Here is a 16,783-nt window from a genome sequence, read left to right as displayed (position 1 = left end):
TCTTGTTTGCTGTGTTTGTTTATTACCACCCAGCGGTTGGCAACCCTGTCTCCAGTGAATGTTAGAGATGACCGTGGGATAGGCTCTACTGGAGCTCAGCACCCTGGATGACGCTTGGAAGCCGATACGAAATCAGCGGCGTCACGGCACATTTCGGCCGACGCTGACTTTCTCCGATGACCCCCCCCCCCCAGACATTCAGGGGGGCGACCGGGGATTTCTTCCAAGCCTGAACGCGACACGGTTCCACCCAGCAGACTCCGGCCGGTACCGGGGCTGTGCCGGTGGCCAAAGAGGACTTGAAGGCGCCTGCAAGGGCGCCCTCTCCGTCTGTCAGAAGTGCCAGGGGGCGCGGAGACTCGCGCACGGCGCTCACCTGAGGAACGGCCCCAGAGCCTCCTGCACGAAAGGCGGTGGGGAGGCGCTGGTTTTGGAGCGGCCCCTCCGGGAGGGACGTTCAGGGCCCCCGAAGCGCTGCCTGCCGGGCCTTGAGCGGGTCAGTCCGTTCACGGCGCCCTCCCACTTCGCGGCGTCTTTAAGGCGCTGGCTCCGCCCCCGGGCCCGGCCGCCGCGGGAGGCCCCGCCCCGCCCCTCCCCTCCCCTGCCCTCGGAGCCGGCCGCGAGCGCGCGTGGAAGGCGATGCGAGGCGGCCGAGCGCAGGGGCAGGCGCGACGGGGCTCTCGCGCGGCGGCGGCGGGGGCGAGGGCGACCTCCGGAGGCGGCTTCCCCCACGGGGGCACCGGGACGGAGCATGTCGGTGGCGACCGGGGGCAGTGAGACGGCGGCCGCCGCCGCCACCGGAGGAGGCGGCGGGAACCGGGTTTTCTTCCAGAGTCCCCGCGGTGGCGGCGGTGGCGGCGGCGGCTCTTCCCGGGAGGATTCGGTCGCCCCGGCGGCGGCGCAAGTTCAGCCGCAGCAGCAGCGGCGCCATCAGCAGGGCAAAGTGACGGTCAAGTACGATCGCAAAGAGCTGCGGAAAAGGCTGGTGCTGGAGGAGTGGATCGTGGAGCAGCTCGGGCGGCTCTACGGCTGCGAGGTAGCGGCGGCTGCTGCGCGCGGTGGGACCCGGGTCCTCTCCTCCCCCCCCCCCCCCCCCGGAGCAGGTTGTTCGGCTCCGGGACCGAGGGCAGGCGCCCCTGCCCAGCCCAGCCTCCGCGCGCGGTTCTCCCGCCAGCGCCGGCGACCTTCTGCACGGCCCTGGAATCCGCCTCGGCTTCTCTTTTACGGGCGGAGTTCCCCGGCAGCCTCTTGCGTGCCTCTTAGCGAAGCGCTGTGTGTCTGTGTGCGTCGTCTTCGGAGTCGCAGTGTTAGTATTTCAGACTCAGAAAACCTTGATGGGCATTCGTAGCGTTAGCGTTTTTGCTCGGACGCAGCAGTTACCTGCCCAGGGACGGGGGTGCCCCTGTCGGGAGGCTTCGACTGGCCGCAGAGCTGCTTGGCTGACCGGGAGGGACTGTCAGTCCCAGTATTTGGGCTCCCCACGGCTTGCTGTGCGTGTTTTCTCTCCCCACCTGCCCCCTTGGAAAGGAAGGAGGCGGCATCTCCTCGAGTGCATGATGCTCACTCCAGACTGCAAAGCAGCCTTTAACTGGGAGGCTGTCAGTCCTCCAGGGGTCTCTGGCTCTTCAGTGGTGGAGGTGTCCCTGCATGCAGGGTCTCCTCTGCAGCACGTGACCGCCTGCTACCCAGCAGTGGTCCTGCCGACAGCAGCTTAGCGTGAACCCCTTTGCCCTGCCTGCTGAGAAGCTCTGATTTGCTGGGGTGAGGAAGGTTTCCTTCACAGTTCTCTCTGGCTTTGACACCTCCTGCTTATGAGCTGGCATACTGTTGATAATTATAGATACCTTGTAAACTGATCTATCTGGTTTGTAATCTCTCTGTGTGATGGCAAACTGCGGGTTTAAGAGGCAAATGGATTTAATTGGCTTAAAAATCCGTGGCTACGTGGTGCCTCTGGTCTTCATAATATTGTGTGTAAAACAGGGGAGACTGGAGTTGTCATTTTCCAGTTCCTGTTACAGTGCAAAGGTATGTGAAGCCCCTGTGGTCAAATGCTTTGGGAGGCAGATAGCCTTGGCTGGGTGTGATTGGATATATTTTTAAATCTGAGTGTTGCCTCTCCTAATCTTCTCTCTAACAAACTTGGAAGGAAAGAGATCAAAGCCCTTGGGAGAGGGGGATAGATTTCAGTGTTTCTCATGAGACGGTTTGGGGTGGAATGTGTCCTGGCTTGTATGCAAGGGCAAGTGAAATGAGAATCTGGTTTGTTTTCTTACATGCTGGGGATCTTTCTATTGAAAGAGCAGGGGCTGTTGCATGGGAACAATGCTCAAAGCAAGAGTCAACTTCAGTGGAGGTCGATTAGCTGGAGCTGGAACCAAAGGAATCATTCAAATGCTCATCAGGTTAGCAAACAGTGCACTCCTCCCCCCCCATCAGAAAAAAAGAGTGACAGGAAGAACAAATGCTTGATTTCCGCTGCATTAAACAGATTCTAAATGTGCCCTTGGGGACTTCTGTTCCTGTGACTTTGTCTGTTATGGTAGGTAGCTTCTCTTTAAACAGCAAGCTAGAGTAATGGCTTTTGTCTGTTATAAACCCTGGATTATTTAGCCCTGGCAGCTGCTGAATAGTTAATGTCAGGGGCCTGCTTCTCATTGAAGTGATAAACCTGCGTTTGGGCTGCAGGGGCCGTTAAAACAGTGGCTCTTGTGACTGGATGCTTTTCCACGCCTGCCACCCTCAAATCCCTGCATGTTACTGCCTAAATGACAGGAATCCTTCAAGATTGTAGTAATTTTCTTTGTGAGGGAATCACTTTTTTTTTGAGGTGGGGAATAAGTATGTGTGTGAGGCCCACCATGCATTTTTAACTGATATAGTTCCAATACTGATTTGCTATTTTAATGAGAACTGTAACAGCCTTAAAGGAGACAATTTTATCTTATGTCTGCTGTGCTTGCATAAATCAGGGGGTAGAAAAATGGACCCACCCCCCTCTGCCCCTTGACTTTTAGTACATTGCTTCGAACACTCAACTTCCCTAGCCCCTCACATTGGATATCTGAGCCAGATTGGGGAGAAAAGTCACTGAAGCAACAGAGGTGGAACAATTCCTCACATCTGAATGCTGCTTCTTAGTAAGACTCTCACCTCTGCTTTCTGCATAAGCCAGGCAGATATGAATAAACAAACATGGCTGCCAGCCTATCTCAGCCCTAGGCTAGACAATACACTTGCATTGACACTCTAAGTACTACATCCCAGTGTCCTTTAGTCTTGCCTAATTGGAAGCTAATAGAGGACAAATCTGCCAGTTGGTTCTGTTTGAGGCTCCTGTAGTCATACTAAACATCAGTACTAAAAGGGGAGGAAGCAATTCAGGTATTCTCTTGGTAATTTTGCCATCTTTATATGGAGTCACCATTGTCATGTAATAATGAGTTCAAATATCTACTCAGCTTTCAAGGTCACAGGGTGACCTTGGGCCTGTCATTCTCTTTTAGCCTGACTTACCTCACAGGGCAACTGTGAAGATAAAATTGATGGAGAGAGCTTCCAGTGCTGCGTTGAGCTCCTTGGAGGCAGCACAGGATGAAAATATGGTGGATGAAGAGCTGTACAACTCTTTGCACTCTAAATGGCACTCCCGCACTTTCAGTCTGCAATACTAGTGAGACAATAGTGTGAAGTCTGTGCATTAATTTTTCTGTGCTGTGAATATGATTTAATGGCACTTGGTAAATGCCACTAAATTAGTATGTTACCTGTGAACCTTGGAGGGAATGGCTTGAGGGAAGCAAGGTAGCTTAAGCTGTTCTCTTTTGCCATCTTTGCTTCTCAGTTATCCCCAGTCAGGTTTAGTGATTGTTTTGCTGACTCTTTGCCTTCACTTGTCTTCCCCAGCTGGAACCGGGAGTAGGGAAAGTGGGCTCCCTGATCTGAGTGTCAAGTCCAAACTTTCCCCAGTTTCTGCAACCCTGGGATTTCCTTTGGGGCTGGGAAGACGTTTAGCACTGTCTCTCATGACAAACTGGGTTGGGAAGGGTTGGCGGTGTCTTCCCTGTGTCACAACTTCACTGTGTCCTGTGAAGCCCTGCAACTCTCCCCATCTCTGCTGTAGGGAGTGGCTTGTTTTGCTGCATTTGGGGAAGGATGCAATAAGAAGAGCTGGGGAATGAAGGTGACCTGGGGGGGAGTCAATGAAGCAGATATGGAAGAGGGGAAGAAGCTGTCCTTAGAGACCCAGCATGGTGTTGTGGTTAAGAGCAGTGGCCTCTAATAATGGAGAACCCGGTTTGATTCCTCACTCCTCCACATGCGTCCATCCGTGTGACCTTGGGCTAGTCACGTCTTAAAGCAGTTCTCTTGGGGGGGGGTCTCTCTGAGAGACTCTCTCATTGTCTATCACAGGCTGTCTGTTGTGGGGAGATGTAGGGCAGGTCAGTATAAGTGACTTTGGGACTCCCTCAGGTAGTGAAAAACTGGATATAAAAACAGTCGTCCTTCTTGGGCTTGAGGGCATTTATATCCCACATGCTGATGGCCAATTGGGTGTGACATGTGAGTGTGGGGGGACTTGCGTCCCCATTTCTCCTCCCTCTCCCCTGACCTGGTTTGTGGTTGTTAAATAACTCTAAAGTCCAAATTGGATGGTAACAGTAGATGCATGCAAGTGTGTCTCAAAATGATTGGTTGTTCTAACTGTTGGGGAAAATATGTTAAGGGATTTAACTGTGCGCAAAGAAAAATGACTGGAGTAGAAAGGGTTAAGCAGTTTCTCTATTCTTTCCTACACGTGTGAAAGCAGATGAAAAGATGGGCGAAATGAATGGATGGGTGAATGAAGGAAAAGATCCCTGTTTCTGCAGCGTGATGTCCATTTCGGCCTCATTGAGCTTGGTTCTATATTGTGAGGGCTTGTGGGATAGAGGAACGATAGCTTTTATGTACTGCTTCTTCCTTTCTAGTTCTTGTTTCCTTGAAATAACTCAGAATGTTGAGAATTAGCTTTTATATCTTTAACCGCTCCTGCGGTTAAATAAAAGGGTAAGGCCACCTGGGGAGGAGTTAGGGCGGGCCCTGTCCAGGACAAAAACTCAGAGGGCCCAATCAGGAGCCCCGAAGCATCTCCTGATTGGGCCCTCCGAGTGTCCATCCAGGGCCAATTAGCCAATGGGGAGGCACGCGAAGCGCCTTCCTATTGGCCCCTCACCAGGACAGACCAAAATTCCATTCACCCAGCCCAGTCTGGCTGCCAGTCTCCTCCTGACCACCGCAGGGAGAGGAGGTCAGCAGGGCTGCCAAGGGGGATGAGAACACAGGCTGTGCCAGCCCTTTTTGCCCCAAGGCTGTCCTAACTGTCATGTCCAACTGTAAATTGCCTCAGAACCCTGACAGAGCTGGCAGGAGGCTGGAGAGTGCGCTCCATCCCCCCTCCCTCCCTCCAGGCCTGCTGGGAAGGAGCCTCTGACAGGCCCTTAGTGAGGGGAGGAAGGTATTTCCAAGAGCAACGCAGGGGAGCCTGAGGGCCTTCCTTTTGAGGGCGGAGAGCTTTCCCCTTCTGCCAAACACCTGGCTGACAGGGAGGCCACAGAAAAGCCCCTTCTCACTTAAAATACTGCTCTGGCCAGAGGTTAGACACAGCCAAGCCATGTGTCTTTCTTCTTTGCAACTCTCTGCAGGTTTCAGGCTACTGCACAGCGTTATTCTGCAGATGAAACTGGTTTTTTTGTCCTGTTTCATCTGCACAACAACCCTGTGCAGTAGGCCTCAACGTTCAACCCCATGCCCTTACAGACTCGACAACTCCTCCCCTTCCTCTTCCCACTGCCAGGCTCTAGCGCCCGTTGAATTCTTGGAGACAATGGGCTTTGCCCCTAGTGTAATGATAAAACAAAACACTCAAAGGGCTTTCCTACTTAAACATTGCTGTTTAAGTGGTGTCTTTGGCTGCCCTCCTGTTGGGATTCATTCATTCTGAATTGACAATTCATGTAACACAGCCCTTTTCAACCTTTGGGCTGTTGGAGGAGCCCCTGAAAAAATGTTTAGGCTTTGAGGAACCCTGGAAGTGACATCGCTGCCCATGTTAACAGGCAGGCTTTAGAGGGGAGACACAGGAGGTAGTTTAAAGCAGGAATAGGCATGCAGGCTCTACCCCCTCCCACCCCTCCCACGAGCAGAAAACTCAATCATGCATGGGAGGGGAGCAATGGAAGCGGCTGGTTCTCTTAACTTGTGGTGGAGTTCATTAAGGCAGAAGGGGAAAGGCTGTGGGCCCACTCCAGAGTTCATGCAGGCTCCTGGTTGGGAATAAGTGAATTTCCAGGCTGTACAAAAGAAAGGACCTTTTTTGGGATGGGTGTAGATTGGGTGGGCGGGGCAGGATGGTGTCTCTTCTTTCTTCAATTGTGGTATGCTTTTTCTAGCTATGTGTCCACAAGTTATGATGATGCATGGGATTATTAAGGGATGGGAATATTAAAACAAGCTAAAACATAAAGTGCATGCTGTATACGTAGAGATTTGTTTATGGAAAGAGTTGCATACTTTGAAACTATCTTAACACAGCCCGCGGCGCCGCGGCTTGCAGTTGCTCCCTTACCGGCGGCCTGACGCGTCGGGAGGCGCTTCGCGCCTCCGACGCGTCAGGCCGCCGGGCAGAGAGCCCCCAGCAGCCGCGCTCTGCATGGCTGCCGGGGGCTCCCTTGCCTAGCGCCCGCTGTATTTTTATTACAGTGGGCTTGATTACTAGTCTTAAATAAGATGACAGACACTCAGGCAGCCCTATATAAATGCTAAGTATGATAGTATATGAACTTAACAAAGAGGAGCACAATCACTTAAATGCAGATTTAGTCAGTAATGTGAATTTGTACTGAGATATATGGAAGGCGTTTTCTAAAGCTAGCTTTTCAAACCATGCATTATTTATAACTTCTGTCCAGAACAGTATGTAGGTAAAGTTCTCCCAATGTACGTTTGCTGCAGGTTTGTTTGAATGGTCACCTGCAGTAACAAACTGGGAGGTTGCAGTCAATCCAGAGAATGAAATTATACGTGCAGTTGGTTTCTCTGTTATAAATGGCAAGTAAGGATGCAAGTTCCTTACACGCGGGGGGGAGGGGGGGAGAACTCAAAAAGCTTGCAAATGACATTCCTGCCTTTTCCGGTTACCTGATTTATTCAATTTTATATTAGTACACAAAGTAACCGGCTTCGGGACATATTGGGACATACTGCAGAATTGCAAAGATACATGAGCTGACTGGGTTGTCATCCCTTCTAACGGAAGGGGATGTCAAAGCTGGTAAAATATCCTTGAAAAACCTTGTTGATACTTGTAAAATTAATCCAGCCTGAATAGGTTGGTTCCCACCTAGAATTCAGTTTTGTTCCAAGAAAGCAATCCTTCTGGTCTAACCCTATTGTGAAATGAACCCCAGGCAATCTTCTTGCAGTGCTGGTATGGCCAGGTGCAGCGGCTTCTCTTCAGAGCGATGTGTGGGAGGATGGCATTGGCCTTAGGCAGCTTTCATGGTGTCCTTGAACCTTCATCTGTCTCTTAGCCAAGGACCAGAATGAGAGAACATTCTGATGGATGAATGGCTCATTCTGGAATGAGCTGGACATAGTCTGAAGCAGATGGGCTGCATACACTATTAAAGGATGTAATCGGTATGCACATTGGGAAAGCTTTGTCTGGTGGGGTGATCTGTGATGGCTTGCAGTCCAGTTCGGGATAGAGATGAACAGCATGCTGGTCCCCTAATCCACATAACATCTGTAAAAAGTATGGTTGCTTGACATTTGCCAATTATGCATGGCGCTGGCCCGCCCCGCCCACCATATCCTAGGAACCATGGAAGTTCCCGCGTTCCCCTAACGTGGTCCTTCCGTGGCCCTGGGCCGGGACATGCCTGTGCTGGCGACGTTGGCGTGCATAATCGATGCCCTGCCTGCCGCCGCCAGCACGGGCTTTCCGGCCCATGCATAATGGGTCATTGTGAGTCATGCATGAATGAGTTTTGTCACAAACTGTATGCTAGTGTTTGAATGAGAAATCCATGGTAATATTACTCTCCTTTCTCTTGTAGCTTCCTTTAAAAAAAGGTGGACTTATAGAAGATGAAAACAGATCACAGTGAATGTATTATGTTATAGCATAGCTCACGTGTCCTCAGCCTTGTATAGCTGCAAGTGGTGTTAGAATTGGGTACTGCAACAACATGGCTGCCATGGAGGTTTATCAGTGATTCCTGGTGGCCATGTTCGGGAAGGTAAATGCAGGATGCAAAGCGAAATTGACTTCTTATTCTGTGATTGCCTTCCTGAATCTCCATTTAGATGTTTGTCAGCTTAATTTATGAAATGTGCGATCTGCAAAACAGGAATCTTATGCATTACTTAGGTAAGTCTCCATTTGTAATTGACAATGCGTCTCACTTCTGGAAACTATGGGAACCGTGGGTCAACTTATTGTAGTTGACAAGAAAGCCTGGGCACAGAGGAATGGGGTCTGGAGTTGAAACTGTCAATATGTTCTTCAGTGAAAAGATGGTATCAAGAGAAAAGTATTGGACCATGGCTTTAAAAGCATTCTTCGCAGTGTGTGTTCCTTTAAAAACCTTGAAACCTGATATGTGTGGGATGACAGAGCTTTCTATATTTAGGACATAAATTATTCATTATTCAGGGAACTCTTCAGTATTTTTAACAAAAGTAATGGATATGATAAAGCAGAAGGAAGTGATTTTAGGACAGTTAATTCCTATAGTAGAAATGCAATTTAATTTACTGAAAAAGGGGGGAAGTAGCTTGATGGGAATATAGTATATATGCTGAAACTACATGAGAATCTGAAATCACAAGTTTTTTTAGACCCAAATGTACTAAAATACTTACCATGTTCTTAAGCTAGGTGAAAAAGAAATCAGGTGTATATAGCAACTCTTATTATTTGAGAGCAAAATATTATCCCAAATCTAATTTTATAGAATACGATTGACAGAGAACAGGAAAGCGTTAATACTTTCATTGCTAGTAATGGGGTGCTTGAAGAAGTCCTCACAGCAGGATGCCTTTCCTAATCCAGGCTTCCCAGCCTGTCCCTTGGAACACTTGATTGCTGGCTTCATTTATCCCCTTCATTCATTATTCCCTCAGTGGGACCCCAAAGCAGTTTACAGCATTCTCCTCTCTTCTGGTTTCTCCTCCCTGTGGTAGGGTAGGCTGAGAGCATGCGATTGGCCCAAGGTCACTCAGCAAGGTTCTGTAGCAGAGGGCGGATTTGAACTCGGGTCTCCCAAGCCCAGGTCTGACACTTCAGCCATTCCAGCACATTACAATGAATTAACTCAAATAGTAATAGAACATTCCCTTCTCTCCTTTTTGGGACAGCTGGCTTCATGCATTGTGGTGGGTGGCAGAGGAATGCCTCTCAAGAGCACATCTTTACAGTAAACTGCCCCTTTGTGTATAGCTTATTGGTCTCGCAAAGCTGTAGTCCTATGTGCTTGATTCCACCTCTGTGCTTGATTCTGGTACAAAATTTGTCTGAGACAGAAGGAGATTTGTGGCACTGTTGATGATATGTCCTGAGAGGGATGACTTTTGACATCTCTGATGCTTTTCAAGCGTGGGGAGATGGGATTGCTGTGGCCAGGAGGAAACCCTACTAGTTTGCTTTTAGAGAGACAATGAGGGTGTGCACCAAAGTGGAAGCTGCTCTGCTCTAGAAAGCTCACTTGGCACATTATCTCCTTTAAGCATTTGCCTTGAACAGGATTCAGGAAAAACAATACTTGCCACGTTTAACTGGAGGGGGTTGTGCTGATAAACTGGGGTACCTGTTGAAGGATTACTGGGTTAGCAGAGTGCTGAGGGTATCTAACGCAGCAGAGTCTATCTGGTTTGTGTGTGCTGAGAAGAAATAAAGTTAAAGTCAGAGCCATATAATCCTTGTAAAACAAATGAGTCCTTTATTGGAAGTGTTCTAGATCAGTAGTCCCCAACCCCTGGTCCAGGGACCGGTCCCGGTCCATGGATCAGTTGGTACCGGGCCCCGGCTCCTCCCCGGCTGCTGCCTTGGGGTCTGCCCTGCCACTCTGCTGCTGGCTCACCTTTGGTGCTCTCCAGCGGCCACCATGGCTGGGGCTCCCCCTCGGTGTGGCACTGCACAGCTGCTGCTGGCAGCGCCCCCCAGTGGGCAGCAGGAAGTCAGGGGCGCCGGTGAGAAAGCAAGTGGAGCAGGGGTTCAGGCGGCGGCGGCAGGAACGTCTCTTGGCAAAAGACTACCCCCCCGGGCCTCAGTAAAATTGTCAAGCATTGACCGGTCCCCAGTGATAAAAAGGTTGGGGACCACTGTTCTAGATTACATCTGTGACATCAGAAGAACTCCCTGTCTTGCTTCAGAGCAGTTTTTCAACTGTGGAATTATGAATTGTCTTTTTTTTTTTTTAAGAAGCACTGTATGCTTACTTTTTAAATGTGTCTTTGTACATAATTTTATAAACACCACTTTAAACTGCCCACCACTGGAACTATCATTTTCGTCTCTTTCCCGGTGTCTGCTGTGGGGCATTTGAAGAGTGAAGATGGAAGGAACCCAACTTTTTTTTGTTTTTTTTTCCCCAAGATGCAAGTGGAGCTTTTATATCTTACGAGCAAATGTTATGCATGAGTCCTTTTGATCTTGAAGTCAAAATTTGTGGCTACTTGAGCTCTTTACACTCTCCTGCCAACACAGGAATGAATAATGATTGAAGACCTGCTACAACAAGCCAAATGGTTTAGTTGCACAATTGAAGTTCCTCATTATTTGGGTAGTAATAATGCTTTCTGGATCAATGGTATGGAAATGGCACCAATCTGAATTGCTTTGTGAATGTGTGCACTGCCTTGAAGTTAAGCCCAAGGAAGCCCACTTGACCTCAACCAGGGCCAGAGCCTTTTCCATTCTGGTCCCCACCTGGTGGAATGAGCTCCCAGAGGAGCTCCCTTTTGCAGACCCTGTGGAACTAAAGCAGTTCCACAGAGCCTGCAAAAGGGAGCTCCTCCAACAGGAATTTGGTTGACGTCGACCTATCCATCGCTTCCAATTGGCCCCCAAGTCCTCCCCTCCTACCGTGACTGTTAACAAATCCACCCAACCCCTGGGTCTCAGTACGAGTTGAGCTAAGGGTCTTGCAGTTTCACATTTCTTTAATGTTGTTGTTGTTGTTGTTGTTGTTACCACCTTACTGTTACCTGAATGATGTTACCTGTACTATTTTGTTGTTTCATGTAAACCGCCCTGAGGCTTTGGGGAGGGCGGTATATAAATACAATAAATAAATAAATAAAGCACCAAACTTTAACTTGTGTACTTCTACTGTTCTTTTGTGGTTTATTTATTCATTTATTACGTTTTTATATACTGTTCTTTCAAGAAGTGCAGGGCGGTTTACATGCTAATTAAAACATACTCTATAAATCTAGCTAAAACACAATCAAGTTTCCCTAGGAATTTAAAATCAATAAATATTTAAAACCATTTCCTATTATTCCAGTCCTATTACAGACCAGGAGCATCCCTTTCCCCCCCCACAATGGGAATGGGAGAAAGTGCTAAAATTGATGGTTTGGATACTTTGGTGCTGTGGGTGTCTGTTTGAATGCATAGGGAGACCAGGTGAGTTGGTGGATTCTGGGCCTTTACCATAGGCCCAGCGGAACAATTCCTCACTCCAGGCCTTGCGAAAATGTTTTAGGACCTGTAGGGCCCATGGGGTCCTGATCTTCTCTGGGAGTGTTCCACCAGGCTGGTGCCGGGGCCCAGAAAGCTCTGGCTCTGGTTGAGGCCCATTTTGTTTCTCTGAGGTTCTTTAGTGGATTTTTGCATCCTGGAGCTTAAGCTCCCTTGAGAGACATAGGGGAGAAGGCAGTCCCGCAGATATGAAGGTCCCAGACTCCTTAGGGATTTAAAGGTTAATATCTTAAACCCGATTCAGTCTTCTATTTGGAGCCAGTGCAACTTGGAGTTTGGCTGCTGCATTTTGGATCAGCTGGAGCTTCCAGATCAGATATAAGGTTAGTTGTGCATAGAGTGAGTTGTAATAGAGAGCCAGTTGTAATTGAGAGCCAGTTTGGTGTAGTGGTTAAGAGTGTGGAATTCTAATCTGGCGAGCTAGGTTCGATTCTGCACTCCCCCACAAGCAACCAGCTGGGTGACCTTGGGCTCGCCACGGCACTGATAAAGCTGTTCTGACCGGGCAGTGATATCAGGGCTCTCTCAGCCTCACCCACCCCACAGGGTGTCTGTTGTGGGGAGAGGAATGGGAAGAGAAAAGCTGTATATAAGAACCAACTATTCTTCCTCCTTCTTCCCCTTCCCCTTCCTCTTCCTCCTCTTCTTTGTTCTCTTCCTCTTCTTGTCTTGGCTGGAGGTGACCATTGCATGGATCACTGTGGCTGGGTCAACCGATAGGTGTTGTGACCTGGACCTCCATAGATAATGTGAAGTTCAGAGTTATGCTCAGGCTCTTTATGGTGGCTAAAGTTGTTAATTGAACTCCTTAAGGCCCAGGAACTATAGTACTCCATCTGGGGTGTCGACCCAGCCAGAGGACTGCTGCCCTAGATAGGCGACTCTGCTTGAGCCATTCCATCACTGCCTCCAGGCAACTGGTCAATGCTTTAGCGGGTGTCGACAGATGGCTGTCCATTAGCAAATACAAATGAGTGTTATCAGCATATTGGTGGCACCCTAACCCCAAACTCCAGTTTTGCTGGGTAAGGGGGCAGTCGTAGATGTCAAATAATGTCAGGGAGAGGCTTGGTTTGTGCAGGACCCCATAAGTTAGGGCACACCACTGAGGGGATGTCTCTCCTACCACAACCTTCTAACCCTGTAGCCATTTAAAGGCTGTGTCCGATATCTCCATGTTGGCTAGGCATTGGGTAAGCAGTCCATGATTTAATAGGTGCTTTAAAATCTAGAAGAATCAGCAGTACTGATCTGCTTATGTTCAGTTTCCTCCAGAGATTGTAAGGGCAACCTGAGCCGTCTGCATTCTGTGACCAGGCCTGAAAGCAGGCTGGAAAAGTTCAGGGACTGATGTTTCTTTCAGAAAGCTTTGTAGTTTTTACGCAACCACTTGCTCAATTGCTTTTCCCAGGTATGGCAAATGTGGAAGTTGTTTGGGCTGGTATTATCCAGCATTATTTTTTTCAAAAGCAGCCTAACCACTGCTTCATTCAGTTTTTCCAGGAAAACCCCTGAGGATAGGGAAAAGTTGATAATATCCTGGAGTTGGGCCCAGACTCTCTCATTGCTGGCTTTCACTAGCCAGGTGAAGGCCACGAAGAATGAATACTTCGCTACCTCCATTGCCCCCAGTAGCTCTCACCTTTATGAGGCAAGGTTGAGGGACTTGGGAATGTTCAGCCTGGAGAAGAGAAGGTTGAGAGGGGACATGATTGCTGTCTTGAAGTATTTGAAAGGTTGTCATTTGGAGGAGGGCTGAGAATGGTTCCTGTTGGCAGCAGAGAATAGGACCCACAGTAATGGATTTAAACTACATGGAGAACAGTACTGGCTAGATATCAGGAAGTTTTTTTCACTGTCAGAGTAGTTCAGCAGTAGAATTGCTAAGGAGGTGGTGAGCCCCCCCTCACTGGCAGACTTCAAGCAGCGGCTGGACAGCTACTTACCTTGGATGCTTTAGACTAGTGGTTCTCAACCTGGGGGTTGGGACACCTTTGGGGGTCAAACAACCCTTTCACAGGGGTCATGGCAGGGCAAGAAACTTGGCAGGAGGGGCGCCATCCCCACAACAGCCTTGCGGGGTAGATTGAGATAGAGCCTTCATCTGTCTGGAGCAGCGGAAAAGAGCGAAATCGGCATGGTGGGACAAGAGGCAGAACTGAACTGAGAAACCCCAGAAAAAAAAACAATTTATATACAATCGTGAACAATGGATCTTCACGCCATTGGTCAGTTTCAGTTTAATTTCTGTGAAAGAAGACTTGTATAATTTTATGGTTGGGGGTCACCACAACATGAGGAACTGTATTAAAGGGTTGCGGCATTAAGAAGGTTGAGAACCACTGCTTTAGACTGATCCTGCATTGAGAAGGGGAGTGGGCTAGATGGCCTGTATGGCCCCTTTCAGCTCTATGATTCTATGTTCCTCTGTCAGCCAGGTTCCATATTAAATCCTGGTTACTTTTTTAGAGGAAGCTGCTGAGAAGGTTCTGCATATCTTATTCAGCTAAAAATCCTCAGGCTCAAACCAGGGGTCCATTTTGTAATATGATTTTAGTTTGTGGATGGAAGCCTGCAAAACTGTCTTTCCACTTACTATATAATCTGCTCTTCAGGGATGCTGTGCTGTACTTGAGAACTTTTTGCAGCCCATACATTTGAGGATCATTTTTGCAGCCAAAGAATGCAGTGAAGTTCTACCAACTAGAGTTTGGCATCTGCCCTGTTGGAAGTCATTTTAACAACTCAGACCTTGAATTAGGCAAATTAGCTGCCACCTCCTACTCATATTGCAATCCATATGGTGCTCCATGCTGAACAAACTGTTCACCAGTGGTAGGGAGGGATTGCTGTGAGATTTCCCATATGCTTGTAGGTCTACTTCAGGAAGCATTGCCTGGTACATTAATCTAACAGAGCTGCTTCATCAACTTCATGCTTACTATGGGATCAAATTCTACATCTAGTTAAAGTATACATTTCCTTGCATAATAAAATCAGAATCCAGTAGCACCTTTAAGACCAAGAAAGATTTATTCAAGGCGTGAGCTTTCGAGTGCAAGCACTCTTCATCAGACTAAGAACTGACCATCATAACATCATAACAGTAGGAATATATAAGCAAAAGTTAATCTTGTTACATTAGTAAACTGTGTCACAGCATCCACACACAGCCACATGATATCATTCCTGCATTATGATGGTCAGTTCTTAGTCTGATGAAGAGTGCTTGCTGTGCTGCCCTAGCCGGGCACATGCAGGGTTAGTGCAAGGGCAAGCACGGTTACCGGGTCAAGCAAGTTCAAAGCGCGTACCAGAGAGTAGTCAAAAGTCCAGTCCGGGTCTTATCAGGAATTGTTAGCTGACGAAGTCCAAAGGAGAACCGAAAGAGTTGTCGTTTATCTTTACCAAGGTCAAGCCGGGAATCAGTCAAACAGAGCTTCGCCGAAGTGTCAGGGAGCAGGAAACCAGTCAAGGCAACGAGTGGACATGTGCACATGGTTTCAGCCACACTGGGAAGCACTTTTGCTGTGCTTAAGAACAAGCTGAGCTGTCACACCAAGTGGCTGCACCTGGCACTCAGCCTTCCTCCGATGAATGAGCCCCACCTGAGCCCAACCTAGCCTGTTGCTGTAGTCTACGCTGAGCACTTTGCCTGCGTGTTGCCAACGTTGTCCTCCTGCGCTCTGGAGATGAGTCTGGGCTGTTCAGGGGTGTTGCTGCAGGCTGAGGTAATGCTGATGCAGAGGGCATGGTGCTGCTCTCTAAGCAGCACCCTGCTGCTTTGCTCCAGCTCCTCCATTTCTTCCTCCGAGGGAGCTGGCAGAATGAGCTCAGGCAGTGGTGCAGAGGCACCCTCTGGAGACGGGGCCATGACACTTGCACTTGAAAGCTCACGCCTTGAATAAATCTTTGTTAAATAAATCTTTGTTGGTCTTAAAGGTGCTACTGGACTCCGATTTTATTGTGCTACTTCAGACCAACACGGCTACTCATTTGAATTTCCTTGCATAGTATTTAGAAAATAACAGTGCAATGATGGAGATGCTTTTTTGAAAAGAAAAAAAAGGATAAATGACTGCAGTTGTCCCTTTTATCAGTGGTCCCCAACCCCTGGTCTGGGGACCGGTCCTGGTCCGTAGATCAGTTGGTACCGGTCCGCAGCTCCTCCTCCCTGGCTGCTGTCTCAGGGACTGCCCTGCCACTCTGCCACCAGCTCACCTTTGGTGCTCTCCAGCGGCCACCATGGCTGGGGCTCCCCCTCGGCGTGGCACTGCGCAGTTGCTGGCAGTGCCGCCCCTCCCAGTGGGTGGCATGAAGTCAGGAGCACTGGCGGGAAAGCAAGTGGAGCAGGGGCTCAGGGAGTGTCCCTTGGCAAAAGACTACTCCCCCGGGCCTCAGTAAAATTGTCAAGCGTTGACCGGTCCCCGGTGATAGGAAGGTTGGGGACCACTGCCTTATATCAAAGAAAAGTTTGAGACTCAAAAGTCATTCTCTTGTTATAGAGTGTTATAAGGTACTATCCAAGCTGGAAAACCCATTTTGCTGCATCTTTGTCACTTGCTGCTGGCCCGTAGCCACTGGGGATTCTCAGCCCCACTACTTCCTTTTCAGTCACTTCTTTGGCTGTGTTCCAGATTTTGGGAAAAATGGGACCTCAATTGTTCATCAGCTGTGCTTATTGATAACATGCCTGCTTTTTAAAAATAATGCTGTAGTAGAAAATATACATGTGCTGTTCACTAATTGTCCCTTGAGACTTCAGTTCACGTACTTTTGGGCTGTTTATGGAGGGTCTTCTCCTTTAATGTCTAGCACTGAAATAGAGGAGCCTTGAGCTGACTGAAAACTTGGTTGTATACTTGGACAGGTCGTTTTCTTGACAGCACGCTGAAGCAGAAATAACATGTGTCCTTAGCTGAGTGATGTAGCTCATGGCTGAGAATATGGGGTAAACCTTCCCCAAAGCTGGTACTTTTCTATAGGCTATCCCCACTGGATTATATCTACTATTGACTTCTGTTTGAAACCTGA

General features: G+C 48.7%; 1 protein-coding gene across 1 annotated transcript in view; it reads left to right on the top strand.

The window, feature by feature from the left end:
• Positions 1-591: 591 nt before the first annotated feature.
• PPP1R14C (protein phosphatase 1 regulatory inhibitor subunit 14C) overlaps positions 592-16,783 on the top strand; it is a 55,155-nt gene continuing 38,963 nt past the window's right edge. Inside the window, exon 1 of the mRNA XM_077350017.1 lies at positions 592-1,036. Within this exon, the coding sequence (XP_077206132.1) occupies positions 752-1,036 (285 nt within the window). The 5' untranslated portion in view covers positions 592-751. The remainder of the gene's footprint in view (positions 1,037-16,783) is intronic.

The sequence above is a fragment of the Paroedura picta genome, chromosome 1 (assembly GCF_049243985.1).
Source record: "Paroedura picta isolate Pp20150507F chromosome 1, Ppicta_v3.0, whole genome shotgun sequence".
Classification (NCBI taxonomy): domain Eukaryota; kingdom Metazoa; phylum Chordata; class Lepidosauria; order Squamata; family Gekkonidae; genus Paroedura; species Paroedura picta.
The sequence above is the reverse complement of the archived record's forward strand: the minus strand, read 5'-3'. Positions and strand labels throughout refer to the sequence as shown.